This window comes from Podarcis pityusensis (genome assembly GCF_964106645.2).
Source record: "Podarcis pityusensis genome assembly, chromosome: 13".
NCBI lineage: Eukaryota > Metazoa > Chordata > Lepidosauria > Squamata > Lacertidae > Podarcis > Podarcis pityusensis.
This window is the reverse complement of record NC_138038.1, coordinates 5,407,765-5,428,143: the sequence shown is the minus strand read 5'-3', so window position 1 is coordinate 5,428,143 and position 20,379 is coordinate 5,407,765. Positions and strand designations below refer to the sequence as shown.

The 20,379-nt window shown below is 51.0% G+C and overlaps 1 protein-coding gene and 2 long non-coding RNA genes across 7 annotated transcripts in view; 1 reads left to right on the top strand and 2 right to left on the bottom strand.

Annotated features, from left to right (window-relative positions):
* LOC308460620 overlaps positions 1-20,379 on the bottom strand; it is a 428,649-nt gene that overhangs the window by 132,736 nt on the left and 275,534 nt on the right. The window lies entirely within an intron of this gene.
* On the bottom strand, positions 7,140-7,635 carry LOC308460685. Its single transcript, XR_013978721.1, has 2 exons — positions 7,569-7,635; positions 7,140-7,510 (listed from the first exon to the last, which is right to left on the bottom strand). It is a non-coding gene; the product is annotated as an uncharacterized lncRNA (long non-coding RNA).
* On the top strand, positions 8,209-19,087 carry LOC308460524 (uncharacterized protein). 5 transcript variants are annotated; one of them, XM_080977062.1, is made up of 8 exons: positions 14,107-14,264; positions 15,680-15,870; positions 16,585-16,885; positions 16,987-17,054; positions 17,144-17,442; positions 17,545-17,621; positions 18,150-18,206; positions 18,899-19,087. In XM_080977062.1, exons 3-8 carry the CDS (start codon positions 16,849-16,851, stop codon positions 18,991-18,993), a joined length of 633 nt encoding a protein of 210 aa, XP_080833188.1. In that variant the 5' UTR covers positions 14,107-14,264; positions 15,680-15,870; positions 16,585-16,848; the 3' UTR covers positions 18,994-19,087. The 5 variants fall into 5 exon arrangements, with proteins under 5 accessions (XP_080833186.1, XP_080833185.1, XP_080833188.1 ...); XM_080977061.1 differs by lacking the exon at positions 14,107-14,264 and adding an exon at positions 14,974-15,142; XM_080977060.1 differs by lacking the exons at positions 14,107-14,264; positions 15,680-15,870; positions 16,585-16,885 and adding exons at positions 8,209-8,465; positions 8,738-9,586.

The window sequence follows — 20,379 nt, the reverse complement described above, 5'->3', positions numbered from 1 at the left end:
CGGGTGTCTGCGTGTAATTAGAGAGAGCTGGGAAGCTGGCTGAAGGCACATTTTAGTGCAGGGATGAAGATCTGATGCCTTGCAAGACTGCACTGCTGTTTTCCTTCAACTGCATTCTACTTGTAGATGCGTGAATCAAGGGAATGTCACCAAAAGTGCTATACGTCTCACAGTGTTCTCTCTGCCAAAGGAAACGTGGGCCTGGATAACACTGCCCCCGGGGCCTTTCTTGTGCAACAACAGCCAGAGGTGTGCGTAGGCTCCCTTGCATCCATGGCAAGGAGCTGTAACAGTGCCCCCAATCCCTTGTGTGGGAATGTTCAGGGATGCAGGAGAGGATATATTGTTTGATTATATCCTTTCCAACTTGTGTTAACAAGTTCTACAATTTAGCAGAGTAACATTCCCCTTTTTAAACTTGCACAGCTGATGCGTTTGCTCAGGCTTGCTAAAGCCTCTAAAATACATTTTGTTGGTAATTCCCCATTTAAGGTAAAGGGGACCCCTGACCATTAGGTCCAGTTGTGACCGGCTCTGGGGTTGCGGCGCTCATCTCGCTTTATTGGCCGAGGGAGCCGGCGTACAGCTTCCAGGTCAGGTGGTCAGCATGACTAAGCCGCTTCTGGCGAACTAGAGCAGCGCACGGAAACGCCATTTACCTTCCCGCTGGAGCGGTACCTATTTATCTACTTGCACTTTGACATGCTTTTGAACTGCTAGGTTGGTAGGAGCAGGGCCCGAGCAATGGGAGCTCACTCCCTTGCGGGGATTCGAACCACCAACCTTCTGATCGGCAAGTCCTAGGCTCTGTGGTTTAACCCACAGTGCCACCCGTGTCCCTAATTCCCCATTTAGTCCCTCATAAAAAGATAGACACGACACAGTCTTCTATAAAATATAAAAAGAGTTTACTCACACATTCTGTTCACAATTGGATCCCAGAAGGCAGACTTAAGTTACAAAAGTAATATACACCTGGAAACTATTCCATAAGGAGAGAGCTCCTTTGTCCTCTCTTGGCTAGAAGCTAGAAGCCAAGAGAGCATCTTAGGCTAAGCAGATGTTACTCCTTTGACAAATGTGGTCAGAGAGAGAGAGATGGCTGATCAGTCCGGCTCTTTTGTTACCTGGGCAGGTGAGGTCATGTCCACCTCTAGTCACATGCAGAGGAAGTCTGTCCCAGCCTAGGAGAAACAGGAAGTTCCAACTGGCTGGTCCAGACATCCCCTTTTATGTCCACTCTAGGGATGTTGTACTTGACTGCTCTTGTGTTTCACATCCCACACCTTACACCCTTGGCAACAAGACGTATTGTTGTCCCCCATCTTTTGTGTCCTCGCCAGAGGACCCTGTGCTCCTTGTCCAGCCACCCAGACCAGTGGGGAGTATGTGGACCAGTGGGCGAGTTCCAAGCCAGAGTGGAGAGGCAGGGGCCAACCTGACCAAACCCTAGGTACACCCCTGACTATAGCAGCCCTGACAGAGGCCAGCCAATCTCTGCTTCAAGACACCCAGTGACAACAGAGCCCAACACCTCCCAAGGCAGTCTGCTCCACCGTCAAACAGCTCTTACTGTTATGATGTTTCTCCTAATGTTTTAGCTGAAATCTTCTTACTGGGATTAAAGGATATCGAGGCCATTAAGTTTACAGATAAAACAGTCTGATTTTAAGGTGGAGACTGATGGCGAAGACAGTATAAATGTAAGAAACTGCAGAAAGGGGGAGGGGAGTAGATGTATGATATGGAATAATTCAAATTTATGTTTTGTGTTTGCTGTAAAATGAAAAGCATAAATAATTTTTTGAAAAGAGAAAGAGACTGAAGGCGAAGAACCATAAATGGAACAATACCCAAAGTGTTTAATTGCAAAGGAGATATGCCTTGGGACTAAATAAACCCTAACCACTTTTGTTTTGGTAGTGTCCACAACGACCATCATCTCGCTCTTCAGGCCGAGGGAGCCAACGTTTGTCCACAGAAGGCTTTCCGGGTCATGTGGCCAGCATGACTAAGCTGCTTCTGGAGAACCAGAGCAGCGCACGGAAACGCCGTTTACCTTCCCGCCAGAGCGGTACCTATTTATCTACTTCCACTTTGACGTGCTTTCGAACTGCTAGGTTGGCAGGAGCTGGGACAGAGCAACGGGAGCTCACCCCGTTGCAGGGATTTGAACCGCCGACCTTCTGATCAGCAAGTCCTAGGCTCTGTGATTTAACCCACAGCGCCACCCGTGTCCCTAGGCCCAAGCAAAATGTGATGCTAAAAATCAGGCTGCTTCAAAGTTCTGTGATTCTTTTTATCGACTTCAAGTAGAATCCGACTTTATTCTGCAATCTTGACTTCATACGAAACATTCTGGCAATTGTCCCAGATAACAAAACAAGCCCCCAGCAAAGCCACCCCACCCCACAACCTGTGCACTAAATCAATAAAAATACATAAAAATATATAGCTAACTGAGGTTCTGCCCCCCCAAAAAAGGCCTGCCACCCCTAACAAAAATCCTGGCTACGCCCATGTAGGGCAGTGATGGCTCCTGAGCACAATCTGGCTCTTGGTACGAGATGCTATCTGCAGACTCCATCCACCCTCACCAACCCCAGACGAGAATGACTGACCGCTCCCCACATAAAATGGGGGGTTGTATGGGCTGGCTTCATCCTCCCCAGGCTGGATACCTGGAGGTCTCCACCCACCTCCGCCAATCGCCCAATCCTGCCTGGGGAGGCATTGCCAGGGGATCGGCCATGTAGGGGGAGGGACCGCCCTTCCCACACAACAGAAGGTGAATCTTACCTGTGAAGCATCAGTTGGCTCCAGACCTTCTCCCACCCTGCCCTCCCTCAGTTAAGTCTTCTTTTGCAGGTTAACCTCTTCTCTAGACGTACGCAGGCACTGCTACGTCAGGGTCGCTGTTGAAGGGCCGGAAAGGAATTTTCCTGCATTGGCAGGTTTTGCCTTTGCCTTAGCAAAATGTCACAACTTGGGCAGTTTCAGGCCTTGGGCGGAATCTTATGTTCCTAAAAGGGGGGGGGGACGTGAAGCGGTGACCCACACACCCCATTGCTCTCCCCTCTGATGGCGGTGAAATGGGGGGCAGGCTCTCTGCTTGAACATATGTTCTCCAGAGCCAGCCCAGTCCCCACGCATTCTGGATCACCCTGATGTCTCCCAGATCCCCGGCTGGGGACAGGGAAGGATAAACACCCAATGCCTGAGCCAAGGTCTCCCTACAGCTGAAATTTAATAAGGTTGTGGCCAATTTTAATCCCATAGCACGTTGTCTTGAGTCATTATTCTGCTCAGGGGTCACCTGGGGTTAGGAGGACTCCACCTGTCCACGCAAATGTCAATGAGCAGCATCTTAGGCAATGCATTTGGATTATAGGATGTGTTGCATTGGGCTGGGGCCTTATTCCATTTCTAACTCCTCTAATCAAATCACCAAACAACATAAATAATTGCTGATCAGAGTTGTATGTTAAAAAAAAACCAAGCACCATTTATTGCATTTTTAAATAGGCGTGAGAAGGTTCAGACCTCTGAGTTTTGCAGGCAGATTTTTCACCTTGTTACTTATTTATACAACACATGTTGCTTTAAAGGGGGGGGGGGTTGTATTTAGCTTTGCATTTCTCCTCAGCCTACATATTTAGTCCCTTGTCAGCTTGTGGGGGTGGGGTGGGGATACATTATGGAACTGTAAATCACTGCAAAAACCATCTCTTGTAACTGTCAAACTATATAATGGGAAAAGTCATAACTCTAACTAAGATGTTTCCCAACATCCCTCTGCTGCCTTAAATGAAGATATAATTAACCAGTGATGTATTTTGAGTCAATTTGCTGTTTAGGAACTTCTCTGTCAAGAGCCCAGTGATTCACTGCTGTATCTTATGCATGTCTTGAAGTTGCCCGTTAAATCATCCCAAAATGAAATGCCTCTCTAGTGTATGTTGTAAGCTAATTGCTATATTAACAAAGCCATTAGTAGGGAATCCAACCAAATTTCAGAGCGATTTCAGTCATAGGCCTTATTAAAGAATAATGCTTGCTCCCTTGATTGGAAATAAATGATCAGTCACTTTCACTGAATAACTGTTTCCTTATACTAATGAAAAGTCAGTAGAATTAGGATCATTTTCCCTGAGTAGAGTCCTACTTCAGAGGGACTTGAGATGCTGTCTTAATTAGAGGAAACTATGGCCAAGTCTGAGTCCTGCCCGCACGGAGAAGGGGTAGTGGGGAAGAGGCACAAGGAATGGCAGCCGGGAACTGCAGAGATGTCCTCTAGTCCTTCATCCCAGGAACTGGAGCTGGAAGACAATAATTAGGCATAGCCCAGGTCTATAAGGCTGCTTTCCAGGTAACTGGAGGGGGCATCTGGGCATTAGGAATACAAGCCAAGCCTGGCTCCGTGGCCCTCCTAAATTGAGGTTATTCAATTCCTGGGCAGCTGGCAGAGCCCCTCTTCGCTGGGCATGGGATTGCCACATTCCCCGATCTCCACAGAAGACTCACAGTCCCTCTCTGCGTCTCCGTTCCTTTTTGGCCACCATCAAATGAGGGTGATGACTTCTGATCCTAAGCTGAATAGTGGTGTGAGGCATCTGGGCATTAGGAATACAAGCCAAGCCCTGGCTCCGTGGCTCACCTAAATTCAGGGAATTCTGTTCCCAGGCAGCTGGCAGAGCCCCTCTTTGCCACATGCCCCTGTCATTGTTGACTCGAAGCCAGCCCAGCCTAGCTTCAGGTCCCTCACCAAGAGCCCCCCTTCTAGAACCCAACACTCTCAACTGCCTCCCCCCCCACACACATTTAAACAACTCCCTTTCAAATCCTCCTCCAACCTTCCGTCTCCACCAGAATTCCACTCTCTCTCTCTTCCCCCCTCCCTCCCTGCTTAACATTCCCTTTGGAATTCTAATAACATCACCTCAATTACCATATTGCAAAAACAGAGGAAGAGGGTACAGATGGGAATTGTCAGGGAATCCCAAAGTCTAAACTTAGAGACCCTGGCTTATGTCTCGCAGGAGGACTCAGGCTCCACCCTGGACCCCAACCTTTCTCTGTTCCATCCCTGTGTCATATTAAAGATTGTAAGCCCCTCAGGGCAGGAACTTTCTTATCAAGAGTCACACACAGCGATGGTGCAAAGATATAATATAAAATAAATCTCTCTAGGGGTTGGAAGGGACCTTGAGGATCATCTAGTCCAACCCCCTGCAGGAAGATGCAGCTGTGCCAGAAGTGGATTGAACCTGCAAGCTGGGCCTTCTCATCCCCACACCTGAAGCCAAGCAGGGAGTTGAATCAAGGCCCTTCTGGGTGCCCAGAAGATGCTCTGCCACTGAGCTGTCGCCCCTCCCAAACAGAAACACAGGAAGGGGATTTAGACCCTAGATTGCTCCATCTACCTCAGAGTGACGGGGGCAAGCCAGGCAGATGGGTGGGGTACAAATAACTACTACTACTAGTAGTAGTAGTAGTAGTAGTAGTAGTAGTATACACTGACCAGCAATTGCTCTGGAAGGTCTTAGGGCAGCAGTATTTCCACACACACAAATGGCTTTAGCCATTGAGGTCCCCAATCCAGGCACGTTTTCCTTGGAAGGAAGCCCCATGGAACTGTTGGAATTTATTTCCAAGTAGATGACAGCCTCCAGATTAGGACTGGAGACCACCCTTTCCCCCCAGATGTTGCCCAAATTGGTTCTTTTGTTTATTATATTATATTATATTATATTATATTATATTACACATTGAATTCCCTAAAACAATGCCCATCTTAAGTCTGCATTATACCTCCTGCAGTCCTGCATCAATTTTGAGCTTTTCCATCGTGCCCACTTTCCCTCCCCACTGCACCCCACCCTGTTACTCTGCTTCCCCTCCAGTTCACTCAGAGAAACATTCCTGGGTATTCCCAAATCTTATTCACCATGTTGTGACTTTGCAGGTGGTGCTGATAAAGATATCCCCGAATGGCAGCTTTATTTCTTTCCCACAAATGGACCAGGGCTCCTGCCCACCCATTCCTGCATCCACACAGCTGCAAGACGTCCAGGAATCAGCATCCCAGAAGCTGACCGCTTCTTCTTGTACCGATTCCCAATCAGCATCCCTCTCTTTACACACGAGGTGTCCACTGCAGCAGGCAAGGGTGGCCCTTCCCTGGGCACACAGCAGCGAGCCATCTTAGCTGCATTGACGGGGGGGGGGCAGACTCTTTTCCCGGCCAGAAGGGGAAAAGCAGGGGAAAGTTGGGCAATAATAATAATAATAATAATAATAATAATAATAATAATAATTTTTTTAAGGTGCTGGAATGGAGTTGCGGAGAATTCTGGCTGAAGAAAAGCACTGCTGCTCCCTGCAATCATCCTGTTAGAAGAAGCACTTCAACATCCCATTCTGGGTTCCAAGGAAATGGGCGTGAGGAAGCTGCAGGTTCCTCATCCGTGTTCTAAAAAGCAGGTGTCTCCCCCCCCCCCCCCATGATCCTGGGAACTGTAGTTTGTTAGGGGCTCTGGGAACAGCTCCCATTAGCAGAGATCCGTGGAGTCCTAGAAACTCAGTCATGAGGAGGAACCAGGAAGGTCGGAGGAGCTCAGATGCCAGGTTCTTGAGTTGGGGAGGGACCCCGTGCCTTGGAAATGGAGAACCGTTGGGTGTTGAGGGTCCCAGGATTGTGCCTTGCCTTCAAGGGGGCCGCCTGGGAGGTGGGGTTTGGTCCTGCTCAAGCTCCAACAGATGACCATATATTGGAGGACAGGAAGGGATTCCCCTCAGATCAGATTGGCTCAGGCATATCTGAGAGGAGCCAGCAGATGTAGTGACAGCTAGATTGGGGACTGGGAGCAGCTGCCGGGACCATATAACACTGGTCCTAAAGGATCTACAGTGGCTCCCAATACGTTTGCGAGCACAATTCACAGTGTGGGTCCTGTCTACCTGAAGAAGGGTTGCCACCTGGTCCTTAAAAAACAGAGTTTTAAAATCCCATCCTTGACAGCAAACTTAAAAGGAGAGGAATCAGGCTGCAAAACCTTCTTTTGAGCAAGTCCAGCTATGAAGCTAGCTGCCTCCCCTCCCTTTTCCCCACTTAAGAAAGAATCAGGCATGAACATGGGAACTTTAAAAATAAGCTTTATTTACTTTATAAATCATGCACCAGTTCACATCAATAGTGGCATTAAAAACTGTGCAGGCAAAATAGTGTTAGACATTTGCCAGAGACGCCCCCTCCCCGCAAACCACAGAAATACACAAAAGGTAGATTTTTGATTAATTGGGATATCAATGAAAGTACAGGCTGCACAACTGTGCCGGACAAGGAGTTCCTGGGCTGACTTTTGCAAACTTGGCTGGCCCGTCTAGCAAAGGGCAAATCTGTTAACACACCTGAGCTTGCTGGGCACATGACCCAAGGGGAAGTGGGGATGAGCCCCAAAGGTATGGTGGGTACACAGTCTATCATTTCAAGGGAAAGGTCTCTAGCAGGCTTTAGCTTACACATGGCAGAAACGTAGTGAGATTTATTTTGCATTATTTCTCTGCACCATCACTGCGTGTGACCCTTTAAAAAGAGGTTCCTTAAACTCTTTAATTTGAGGCAAGGAGGCAACAGCGAAAGGCTGAGGGTCCAGGGTGGTCCCCTGAGTCCCCTGAGTCCTGCTGAAAGACAGAAGTCAGGATCTGTCAATTTAGACTTCTGGGTTCCCTGGCATTCCCATATGTATCCTCTGTGACAACACAGGGCCTCCACTACCACTGGCTATTCCTGGTCTGAGTTCGCGTGTGACGCTACAGTTCCCAGATGGACGCAGAGTACAACTGCGAGCATTAAAACCTCAGGAGCCACCAGCAATTTCATGTTCTGCGAGTTTGCCCAGCAGCATGGTGTGGCGATGCAATAACTGGGGAATCTGCAGACAGTGAGAGCCCATTCACATGAGAGCCCATACTGTATCCTGCTTCCTCCACAGGGCCAGGCCTCCAGGGATGAGGCTCCAGATCCGGCACCCGGGATGAAGAACCGAACAACATCCCGGCGGTTCCCGGCTGACGTCCCTCGCACCTCTTCCCCACTGCCCCTTCTCCATGTGGGCATGGCTCCTTCCCGGCCCTGTTTGGCGCAGAAGCAGCAGCCAAGGTTTCCACCCATCAAAAACACTTATTCCGGAGCCGGGGGAGAATTTGGCTGCTGCTTCTGTGCCAGGCCGGTCGGGACGGAGCCCAGACGCCCGTACAGAGGAGTTCAGGGTGGGGCAGCTTATAAGATTAGGTAGAAGGAAATGCCCCTTCCCAGGCCCCCCACCCTCCTGCCCCAGACTGGGGCTAGCATGGCTGGGAGCTAGGAGCCTGCTGATGTCTCCGTTTTCTTTGCAGGGAGGGAGCCTTTCCCCAACAAATGCTTTGTTCTGGTCAAATCCCTGGAGAGATGTGACGACCCTCAGGTACTGGGGCAGAGGGAACAAAGGGGTCCTTCCATAGTTTTTGGCCCACCGCAGCCCATTCTCATATGATGTCCTGCTTCCTCCACAGGGCCACACCCCCAGGGATGAGGCTCCAGTGCCTGCTCCCAGGACGAAGAATGAGAGACCATCATGTACTGGGACAGAAGGAAGGGGTCCTTGTGGAACTTCTTTTGGGGGGTCATCAAAAAGGGGCAGTAGTTTATCATCCGCCCCAGCCCCTTCTCATCAGATGCTTCCTGCTTCCTCCACAGGACCACGCCTCCAGGGATGAGGCTCCAGCGCCTGCTCCCGGGACGAAGAACAACAGACCATCACGGTGGTTCCCGGCCCCTGATCCTCGCCTGCCTCACCCTCCATCTGTTCCCCGTGCGGGCATGGCTCCTCCTCCAAGCAATCAGAATAACAGAGTTTGTTTCTTCCTTAGGCGAGAGGCCCGCCAGAACAAGGGGGGAAAGGCTCCCACTTCAGGTAAGTGGAAATGCCAACTGAGTGCCCCATATTTTAGGAATGCTTCCTTCCCTTGTACCCCCTCCCTCATGCGCCAGACTGGTGCTATCACCTGGGATCCAGGCGCTTGCTGATTCCTCCGTTTTCTCTGCAGGGAGGAAGCCTTTCCCCAACGTTTACATCGTACTGGAAAAATCCCTGGAGGGACGTGGCGAACATCATGTACTGGGACAGAAGGAAGGGGTCCTTGTGGAACTTCTTTTGGGGGGCGGTCATCAAAAATGGGGCAGTAGTTTTTCATCCGCCCAAGCCCCTTCTCATCAGATGCTGCCTGCTTGCTCCACAGGACCACGCCTCCAGGGATGAGGCTCCAGCGCCTGCTCCCGGGACGAAGAACAACAGACCATCGCGGTGGCTCCCGGCCCCTGCTCCTCGCCTGCCTCACCCTCCATCCGTTCCCCGTGCGGGCATGGCTCCTTCCTGGCCCTACTTGGCGCAGAAGTAGCAGCCAAGGTTTCCCCCCATCAAGAACACCTCAAGAGTTATTCTGGAGCCGGGGGAGATTTTGGCTGCTGCTTCTGTGCCAGGCCAGAAGGGATGGAGCCCAGATGCCCGTATGGAGGAGGACAGGTTGGGGCAGCTGATAAGATCAGGTAGGAAGAAATGCCCCTTCCCAGGTCCCCCCCCCCCCCGCCCCAGACTGGGCTAGCGTGGCTGGGAGCCAGGCTCCTGCTGCTGTCTCTGTTTGTTTTGCAGTGAGGAGAAGGTTCAGCCTGGGAGCCGCTGCATCCTGGGAGAGACTGGAGCCCAGATAAAGGCCTCTCACCCCAGAGGTACTGGGACAGGGGGAAGGACAAAGACCCCCGTAGGGAGGCAAAGTGTGGAAAGGCTCAGAGTTCAGGTAGGGGGAAATGCCAATTGAGTGCTGGAGTGGGGGGGGAGCAGTCCCGTCTCGCCCCAGCCCTTCGTTCCCCTCCTTCCAAGCCAGGGGTCTGGCCATTATGTGCCCAGGCAGGAGCAGCGATCGTTGGCAGCCAATGGGGACGTGGGCATGGGCACAGAGCCACGCCTCCACAGGGCCAGGCCTCCAGGGATGAGGCTCCAGCTCCAGCTCCCGGGATGAAGGGCAAGAGAACATCCCGGCGGTTCCCGGCTGGCAACCCTCGCACCTCTTCCCCACTGCCCCTTCTCCATGTGGGCATGGCTCCTTCCCAGCCCTACTTGGCGCAGAAAGAGGAGCCAAGGTTTCCCCCCATCAAGAACACCTCCAGAGTTATTCCGGAGCCGGGGGAGACTTGGGCTGCTGCCTCTGTGCCAGGCCGGTCGGGACGGAGCCCAGACGCCCGTACGGAGGAGGTCAGGTTGGGGCAGCTGATAAGATCAGGTAGGAGGAAATGCCCCTTCCCAGGTCCCAGACTGGGCTAGTGTGGCTGGGAGCCAGGCACCTGCTGATGACTCTGTTTGTTTTGCAGTGAGGAGAAGGTTCAGCCTGGGAGCCACTGCATCCTGGGAGGGACTGGAGCCCAGACAAAGGCCTCTCACCCCAGAGGTACTGGGACAGGGGGAAGGACAAAGAGCCCCGTACGGAGGCAAAGTGCAGAAAGACTCAGAGTTCAGGTAGGAGGAAATGCCAATTGAGTGCTGGAGTGAGGGGGGGGAGCAGGCCTGTCTCACCCCAGCCCCTCGCCCCCTTCTTCCAAGCCAGGGGTCTGGTCATTATGTGCCCAGGCAGGAGCAGCGTTCGTTGGCAGCCAGTGGTGATGTGGGCATGGGCAGCCTGGCAGGGGTGCTTGTTCTGTCCCCCTCCCTCCCTGGGTCAGCGGGCCAGACACCCTCGCCAGCACTCAGGCTGTCCCCCTGGGGCCCTATGTCTCCACCGCAGGAGGGCCCTGCCTCCACTGGCTTGCCTGCCCATGGGCTGCTGCTGAGGTGCTCTGTTCTACGCAGGAGAAGGAGGGAGGCAGCCGGGGGAGGCAGCAGACTGAGGAAGGGAGGGAGCTGGGAAGGCCACGCATGCTGTCTGAATGTGCCAGTCCCTGACAAGAGGAGAAGGGCATCACTGGCTTAGGTTAAAACTCAATGAAGAAATTGTAGGAACTGGTTGCCTGTGATATGCCAATGATTAAATAATATAATGTGATAAAGATTGTTAAAAAGGGGAAAAATAACGAGCTGTTTCCTTTCCTTCTCTGGCTGCTACTGGGAGCTCAGCTGAAGAAGGGTGAAGCCAGCTGGTTCTCATCAGAGCCTTCTCCTTGGAGTCTTTGAAGCTGCAGGTGAAGTCACTCCCCCTTCTCCCCCTTCAGGCTGCTGTTCAGCAGGTGAAGATGATTTCTGCCCCATGACACTATCCCCCTCCCAAGGTGCGCCTCCACCTGCCGGATGGGTGCAGCCTTTTGGGGAGCACAATGGTGGAAGTGTTGGATCAACCGGACGTTGGGGGAGCATGGACATGCAAGGCATCTTCCCCTGAGGATTTTCTATGAAGTCCATGTCAATGAAAATGGCCATAGTCCTCCAATTTCTCTCATCTTCTTCTTGCGATCACAAGTAGCCGAGTAAGATTGTCTTCCATGAACACAGTCTTAAGAGTGAGTCCATAAGTGACTGTGGAGGCCAATTCTGGATCCACACATCCTTCCACAGTGGGGACATAGGTTTCTGGGTGGGAGTTGATCACGGTGAGGGTTTCCCAAGCTCTTAGCTCGTTTCTCCCTTTTGTCCTGAGTTCGAGTGTCTTCAGAGTCCATGACACCGTTGGTAAAGGCTGTTCTCCAATTGGAGCGTTCGCAGGCCAGCATTTCCCGATTGTTTACACAACATTTATTTTAGATTTGCCTTGAGAGAGTCTTTAAACTTCTTTCGTTGAGCACCAGCATTACATTTCTAAGTTGCTTGGGAAGACAATAATCTGGTCTATAAGGCTGCTTTCTAGGTAATTGGAGAGGGTGGTGTGAGGCATCTGGGCATCAGGAATACAAGCCAAGCCCGGCTCTGTGGCCCTCCTAAATTGAGGTTATTCTGTTCCTGGGCAGCTGGCAGAGCCCCTCTTCACTGGGCATGGGACTGCCACATTCCCCGGCCTCCACAGGAGACTCACAGTCCCTCTCTTTGTCTCTGTTCCCTTTTGGCAACCATCAAACAACTCTCATACTGATCCTAAGCTGAAGAGCTGCCCAGCCAGCTGACCTCCCCCCTCCAGAGCCCACCGCTCTCAACCGACTCTCAACTGCCTCCTCCCCAACATTCAAACTCCCTTTCAAAGCCTCCTCCAATCGTCACTCTCCCCCAGAATTCCACTCTCTCTCTTCCCCCCTCCCTCCCTGCTTGACATTCCCTTCGGAATTCTGATATCATTACCTCAATTACCCTATTACACACAATGTTGTTATAGATTTTTGGGGGACATCCCAAACCCTAGAAATTGATAAATGGTACAAATTTGGGATTATTTGGGATGTGAAGGGAGAAATGCAAGCTGCAGAGGAATTCATGGGCTAGCCTGTGCAAAAGGACCTGACCAAACTAGGACCATTAAGGATCAGTTGCCCAGAGGTGTGGACAAAAACAGTGGATTTGGAAGGGGGCCAGACTGCCACACGATTTCTGTTCTCATCCTGAAGCAAAGTTCTTAACCAGAGGTACTATTTCTGGGTTAGCGGAGTCTGTAACCTGAAGCGTCTGTAACCCGAGGTACCACTGTACCTGGGTGTGAGGTGACAGGAAAACTGAGGCTAGTGTGGAATCCAACTTGGGAAGATTGGCTGCCCTGTTGTGGGGGACAAGTCCCTCTTGAAAGGACTCTGCTGTAGGATCTGGACTCCCTCCATGCAAACTGAAGGTGTAAATAGGTGAATAAACTGTATTTCTTAAAGGTAAGACAGTCTCTGCCATATCTCAGTTCTCCAAAGGTGAGAGCCATGGACTCTTGCCATCGCTCAGTAGAGAGAGGGGAGGCACCTTTGGGAACAAAATTTTATAAGCCTGCTCTGTCAAGTCATCCTGTTGGAAGCACTTGAGCTTCCCATTCCTGGTTCCTAGGAAATTGGGGAAAGTGTGCTGCAGGTACTCCCTGTTCTAAAAAGCAGGTGTCTTCCCCCAAACGATTCTGGGAATTGTAGTTTGTCAGAGGTTCTGGGAATTGTAGTTCTGCGAGAGGAAAGCCGCAATGCCCAGGATCTTTTGGGGGACGCTGTGTGCTTTAAATTCTCATTGGATGCACTTTTAATCATAGGATCATAGAACTGTAGAGTTAGGAGGGAACCCGAGGGTCATCTAGACCAACCCGCCTCCCAAGGGATTTCTTCCCACTGTCAAGCAGCTCTTCCTGTCAGAAAGTTCTTCCTGAGACTGAGTCAGAATCTCCTTTCTTGTAACTTGAAGCCATGGCTTCAGTTCCTGAGGGCCTCTGGAGCAGAAGAAAACAAGCTTCCTTCCTCCGCCCTGTGACAGCCCTTGAGATATTGACAGGGCTGAATGGCGTGGCTCTCATATCCATGTCCTGAGGGAAAGAGAGCAAAACATTTCTCTCCCCCCTTTCTCCAGCCCAGGCAGAATTGCAAGGGGTCAGTGCATCTGGTTGCTAAGAAGATGGCCAGAGTTTGGGGTCCAGCCAGGACTGGCAGTGGGCAGGATCCTGGCATTGTTGGGGTTGGACTAGATGACCCTTGGCATCCCTCCCAACTCTTTGTTGTTCTTTAGTTGTTTAGTCGTTTAGTCATGTCTGACTCTTCATGACCCCATGGACCAGAGCACGCCAGGCACTCCTGTCTTCCACTGCCTCCTTGTTTGGGGTTGGACTAGATGACCCTAGGGATCCCTCCCAACTCTGCTATGCTATGATTCCATAAAGCAGCTAAAGGAACAGAGAGGAGAGCAAGATGTAGAACGAGGGGAGGCACAACCACACACCCCAACAGCACCCTCTGGCCTGACCCACGGTGGCCTCATCCCAGCACACTTTGAACCCCATTTTATTTTTATTAATTCAGCTGCCTGGCAACCCAGCAGCCTGGCCCCTCTTTGCCAGCTGATGTCACAAAGTGCTGATTTGCATGCAAGCCTTACAGTGGCCTGCAAGAGGGATGCCTGTCAGATGATGGTGAGAGCCTTGCTGAGACAAGTGATAATGAGAAGGAACTCTGAAAGTAGCAGGAGCTCCGCGGCCCAGAGGAGATGAGTGGCATATAAATATTATTATTGTTGTTATTAGTGTCACCTGTCACTGGTGTATGGCGACTTGGTTCCCTGGCTTGACTTGTCCACAGCTGTTGAAAGCTTCGCAGGTCTTCTTCAGCTGTGGTCCATTCTCCAAAGGAACACGGACTCTGGGTGAGTGCTTAAACCCCCCTGGCATCTTGCAGAGTACGGGGGTGGCACCCGCCTTTTGTAACAGTTCTGATATTTACTTGATAACCAACACCAGGGACATGCTGAAGAGGCATGTCCAACACAGGTCAAAGGAAGAGAGAGGGGAACAATTTGCTCTTTTTCCTCCAGGAGAGCAGGGAAAGGGACCTCACACAGAGCCCTCTCTGACAATTGTCTTTCTAAGGTCTGAGTCCCTGCCTCTCAGCAGTGCAGCTCTGCAGACTTAGCTCCTTTTCATGCTGCTGGAGCCCCAAATGGATGGTTTGTGCACAGCCTTTGGTTTTAAGGGAAAGGCTTCTAGCAGGCTTTAGCTCAGGGCAGGAGCATAGTGAGATTTATTTTATATTATATCTTCGCACCATTGCTGATTGTGACCCTTGAGAAAGAGGTTCCTGCTCCAAGGGGCTTACAGTCTTTAATATGACACAGGGAGGGAACAGGGAAGGGTTGAGGTCCAAGGTGGATCCTGAGTCCTCCTGCGAGACATAAGCCAGGGTCTGTAACCTCTGGATTCCATCTGAACCCTCTTCCTCCTTTTTTGCAATATGGTAATTGAGGTGATGCTACTAGAATTCCAAAGGGAATGTCAAGCAAGGGGGGGGGGGAGAGTGGAATTCTGGTGGAGATGGGGGGGTTGGAGGAGGATTTGAAAGGGAGTTTGAATGTTGGAGGGAGGCAGTTGAGAGTCGGTTGAGAGCGGTGGGTTCTAGAAGGGGGCACTTGGTGGGGGAACTGAAGCTGGGCTGGGCTTAGGACCAGTAGGACAGTCAATATCCCCAGGGGCATGTGGCAAAGAGGGGCTCTGCCAGCTGCCCGGGAACAGAATTCCCTGAATTTAGGTGAGCCATAGAGCCAGGCTTGGCTTTTACTGCGAATGCCCAGATTCCTCCCACCACCCCCTCCAAACACCTGGAAACAGCTTGACAGACCCAGGTTATGCCTGATTATCATCTTCCAAAGCAACTACTTTGTCCCAAACTTATATACTTTATCATGCATTGGCAAAATACTGTTATGGATTTGTAGGGGACACCTCTAAACCCTAGAAATAAATAAATGGTAGGATGGTGATGATTTGGAAATTTAAGGAAAAGGCGTCCAGTGGGCTTCAACTTGTATGGGGCAGGGGCCTAGAGAGATTTATTTTATATTATTTCTCTGCACCATCACTGCGTATGACCCTTGAGAAAGAGGTTCCTGCCCTGAGGGGCTTACAATCTTTAATCTGACACAGGGAGGGAACAGTTTAAGTTTGAGGTCCTGGGTGGATCCTAAGTCCTGCTGCGAAACATAAGCCAGGGTCTCTGAGTTTATGTCCCCGACATTTCCCATCTGTGACCTCTTCCTCTGTTTTTATTTTCCTTTCTGTCTCCTAGGTCCTAAGAGGCTTCTGTGGTGCTGGGAACAGATGGAGGAAGGGGAGGCGGCCACACTTAAAAATGGCATTTTGGAAGTCGTGGTATGTTTATTCCATGAGGAATCCATTCTCCACATGTGCCAGGAGGTTGTGGTGCCAACCCTAGCAAACATTCTGGTGAAATCCCTGGACAGACGTGATGACGCTCAGGTACTGGGGCAGAGGGAAGGAAGGGCGACCTCCTGAAACATGTTTGGGGAGTTGTAGGAACACTCTCTCCACCTGTGGCTTCCAGAAAGTGCTTTTCAGAAGCATTCCTCCCTCCAACCTGGTTGCCTTGCAATAACGCTCTCCACCAGGCAATTGTCTCACCCTCTTTGAAAGCCACCTCATCCAAGATGCTCTTGTGAGGCATCTGATTCTCCTGGGCTTCCTTGTTCCTGCAAGATTGGCAGTGTGATCTTGTTCACTCATCTAAAGAATGGAAAAGGGAGCAGAAAGCAGGCGGGTGTCCGGGAAAAGGGACTTTGGCATTGCCACCCAGCCCTGAATCCCATGTGTTTTGACTCTGTGAGATTCTGGTGTGAGCCCCAGAACATAACCCCCATGTCAGTGGCAGGCTTCCTGTTGAGAGCATCCACCACACCGGACATTCAAAGGCCACTTTCACGGTCTTGGCTTCCACCAAGGAATCCTGGGAACTGTCCTTTGTCCAGGACCTACCATCCCCGACAGCTCCCATTCCCAGCACCCGGAACACACTACAGGATTTCCAGGATTCTCCATGATAGTGAAAGTGGAGAGAGAAGCCTTTGAATATTTGGTGTGGCTGAGACAGCTGAATGTGCATCTGAGCTGACGTTCTGTCTGTAGTTTTTGGCCAGTCACAGCCCTTTCCCATACTGTATCCTGCTTACTCCACAGGGCCAGGCCTCCAGGGATGAGGCTCCAGCTCCCAGGATGAAGGACCAGAGGACATCCCTGTGATTCCTGGCTGCCATCCCTCGTGCCTCTGCCCCACTGCCCCTTCTCTGTGTGGGCATGGCTCAGTCTCAGCCATCTTTGACGCAGAAGTAGCAGCCATAGTTTCCTCTAATTAAGACAGCATCTCAAGTTATTTCAGAGAAAGAGGAGACTTTGGCTGCTGCTTCTGAGCTAGGCCGGCTGGGACGGAGCCGAAATGCCCGTATGGAGGGGGACAAGTTGGGGCAGCTGATAAGATCAGGTAGGAGGAAATGCCCCTTCCCAGCCCCCCCCCTCCTGCCCCAGACTGGGCTAGCGTGGCTGGGAGCTAGGAGCCTGCTGATGTCTCCATTTTCTTTGCAGGGAGGGAGCCTTTCCCCAACAAATGCTTTGTTCTGGTCAAATCCCTGGAGAGACGTGACAACCCTCAGGTACTGGGGCAGAGGGAACAAAGGGGTCCTTCCATAGTTTTTGACCCATCAGAGGCCCATTCTCATATGATATCCTGCTTCCTCCACAGGGCCACACCTCCAGGGATGAGCCTCCAGTGCCTGCTTCCGGGATGAAGAATGAGAGACCATCGTGGCGGTTCCCGACCCCTGACCCTCGCCTGCCTCCCCCTCCATCCCTTCTCTGTGTGGGCGTGGCTCCTTCCCGGCCCTACTTGACGCAAGCCAAGGTTTCCACCCATCAAAAGCACCTCCCGAGTTATTCCAGAGCCAGGGGAGACTTTGGCCGCTCCTTCTGTGCCAGGCCGGCCAGGACGGAGCCCAAACGCCCGTATGGAGAAGTTCAGGGTGGGGCAGCTGATAAGATCAGGTAGGAGGAAATTCCCCTTCCCAGGTCTCCCCCTCCTGCCCCAGACTGGGGCTAGTGTGGCTGGGAGCCAGGCGCCTGCTGATGCCTCTGTTTCCTTTGCAGGGAGGGAAAGACTCAGCCTGGCAGCCGCCGCATCCTGGGAGGGACTGGAGCCCAGATGAAGTCTTCTTGTCTCAGAGGTAATGGAACAGGGGGAAGGAGGGGGGCTTAGGAAACACACAAGAAGGGCCAGCAGGATCAGGCCAAGGGCTCACCTGGTCCAGCCTCCTCTTCTCCCAGGGGCCACCCAGATGTATGTGGGAAAGCCGCAAGCAGGATTCGAGCGGAAGAGCCCGCTGCCCACCTGGGACTTCCTGCAATGGCTTTTCTGAAGCATGTTGTCTCCATCAGGACTAGCAGCCTTTGACTGCCCTCTCTTCCGTTAAGTCGTCTAACCCTCATTTAAAGCCCTGCAGCCAGAGATGCTGTTCTGCTGCATCTCCTGATCACCTGACTGTTTCTGCAAAAAGGCTGCTCTTGTGAGCTCTGCAGTGGGATCTGCTTTAAGTCCCTGGGGAGGGTGTGACAGCTGAATGGGCGTCTGAGGGGACGTTCTGTCCCTGGTGTTCGGCCTGTGATAGCCCATTCACATCTTTAGGGATTCTTCCCTCGAAGCAGCCCTTAGCATCAAGTTCTCTCCTGCTTCAAAGATTCCTTTTTTCTTGCAGGAACTCCTGTCTTCACTGCTGTGGCTGCTGCCAGAGCCTCCCTTTTGAATTCAACAGGTAAGAGGAAAGAAAGATTTGCACGGGGCGGGGAGAACACACTACAAATTGAGTGTACGTGTTCAAGCTGCAATTAATCCAGAATGCGGCAGCTAGACTGGTGACTGGGAGTGGCCGCCGGGACCACATAACACCGGTCCTGAGAGATCTGCATTGGCTCCCAGTACGTTTCCGAGCACAATTCAAAGTGTTGGTGCTGACCTTTAAAGCCCTAAACAGCCTCGGTCCAGTATACCTGAAGGAGCGTCTCCATCCCCATCGTTCAGCCCGGACACTGAGATCCAGCGCCGAGGGCCTTCTGGCGGTTCCCTCATTGCGAGAAGTGAGGTTACAGGGAACCAGAGAGAGGGCCTTCTCGGTAGTGGCGCTTGCCCTGTGGAACACCCTCCCTTCAGATGCGAAGGAAATAAGCCCTGTTTAGGGAAGTTTTTAATATTTAATGCTGTACTGTTTTTAACACTTGATTGGGAGCCGCCCAGAGTGGCTGGGGAAACTCAGCCAGATGGGCGGGGTATAAATAAATTATTATTATTATTATTATTATTATTATTATTATTATTAGAGGCATTTCTTTAAAAAAGGCTTACACTAGTAAGATGGGTTTGGGCACTGGAGGCCTTCCTACAGGGGTTGCTTGACTACAACTCCCATTGTCCTTGATCAATCTCCTCCCCCCCCCCCTTGCTTTTCAGCCAAACACCCAGGTGGTCACGCTACAGGCGGAAGCTCTGCGCCTTCTGAGGTCCATCTTTCAGCCTGCAGGGGAGATGAGAAGGGCCTTGCCTAGATGAGGATATGGTGCAGCTCTTTCGTCTCAGAACCTCTTTCGTCAGTTTGTTTGTTTTACCTAACTTTTATTAAAGATATTCTTGATTTCCGAAGTATGTGTTTTTCTCTTTTTTCAAGTTGTGTTTTCTACAATTCAGTTGCATTTGTTGTGAAACATTCGTGTTGTGTATAGTATAAGACTGGGAAAGAAAAGTGGGGAGAGAGGAGATGAGATGGGAAAACATATATTCTTTTACTTAGTGTGGGGGGGTTTTATGTCAGCATCAACTGGGTAGCTTCTCTTTTTATTCGCTTATTATATTTCCTTGGTAGTGGGGGGTTAGGGCATGGTTGGTTGTCTTTTAGTTAACTGCAGTGAGATTTCCTTGCCTATGGGGGGGGGGGATTGTTGGGTCAATATAGCCATATTGGTTCATATACTGTTGATAGATTTATTGTTGTTTTCTTGCCCCAGAACCTCTCTTGAAATTCTGGCATCAGAATTTTAGAAATGCCTAGGTGGGGCATGGCCAAAAAAGGTTGGGAACCACTGCTAGAGAGCTTTCTGTCTAAGCTCAGAGACTCTGTAGCTGTAGCTGTTTTCCTCAGTGGATGCTAAACACAGAACCAGCTCTCTACACCTCTCTCTCTTAAAGCATCTCCCCATTTATCTGCTCACTCCCTCAGAAACGGCTCCTTTTATTCTCCTTCCCGAAGTGCTGGCTCCACCCTCCTCTGGTCAGCTGCCTTGGTAGCCAATCAGAGGGAGGTTCCAGCCCTCCGAAGCACTGCATCCCCAGACTCCAGTCTGGCTCAGCTGTCCATCAAACCTGGCAAGTGAATCAGTCAACCATTCTGGGCTATTAACCAGCAAGCTGCCTAACAAAGGTTGGATAAGTGACAATATAACCTCATTTAAATAAATAAAACAAGTTTAAAGCACATACTTATGGAAGAGTTACACATATATGTAACACTGTGCTGCTTTTACGTCTTCAAAGGCTATGTGGTCCTCGTTCATAAACCGGTGGTGTTTTTAAATGTCAGCTCAGAGGGTCAGAGGCGTCTTGTGTGAATACCAGGCTCTATTGCACATTCTGATATCAGTGACATCTTGCCTCACCCTTGGGGAAACGGGGTTCTTTGGTCATATATCAAAGCTGTCATTATATAGCCTGTGCTGGCATGCGTCTCCCAGAGAGTCTTGAACCATTTCTGTTAAATGCATTAAGAGTCTAAACAAATTCTCAAGCTTTTGGATAAGCACACAGTAAGTAGGTGAGGCAAATAGACTTATGTCACTCCAGCCACATTTCGCGTTTCAAAAACGGCACCAGAAAATCATTTGGACGTTTCTGTTTGAAGTAATGCCTGGACCACGTGCCTTGTCTGCAGCCCTCTCTTG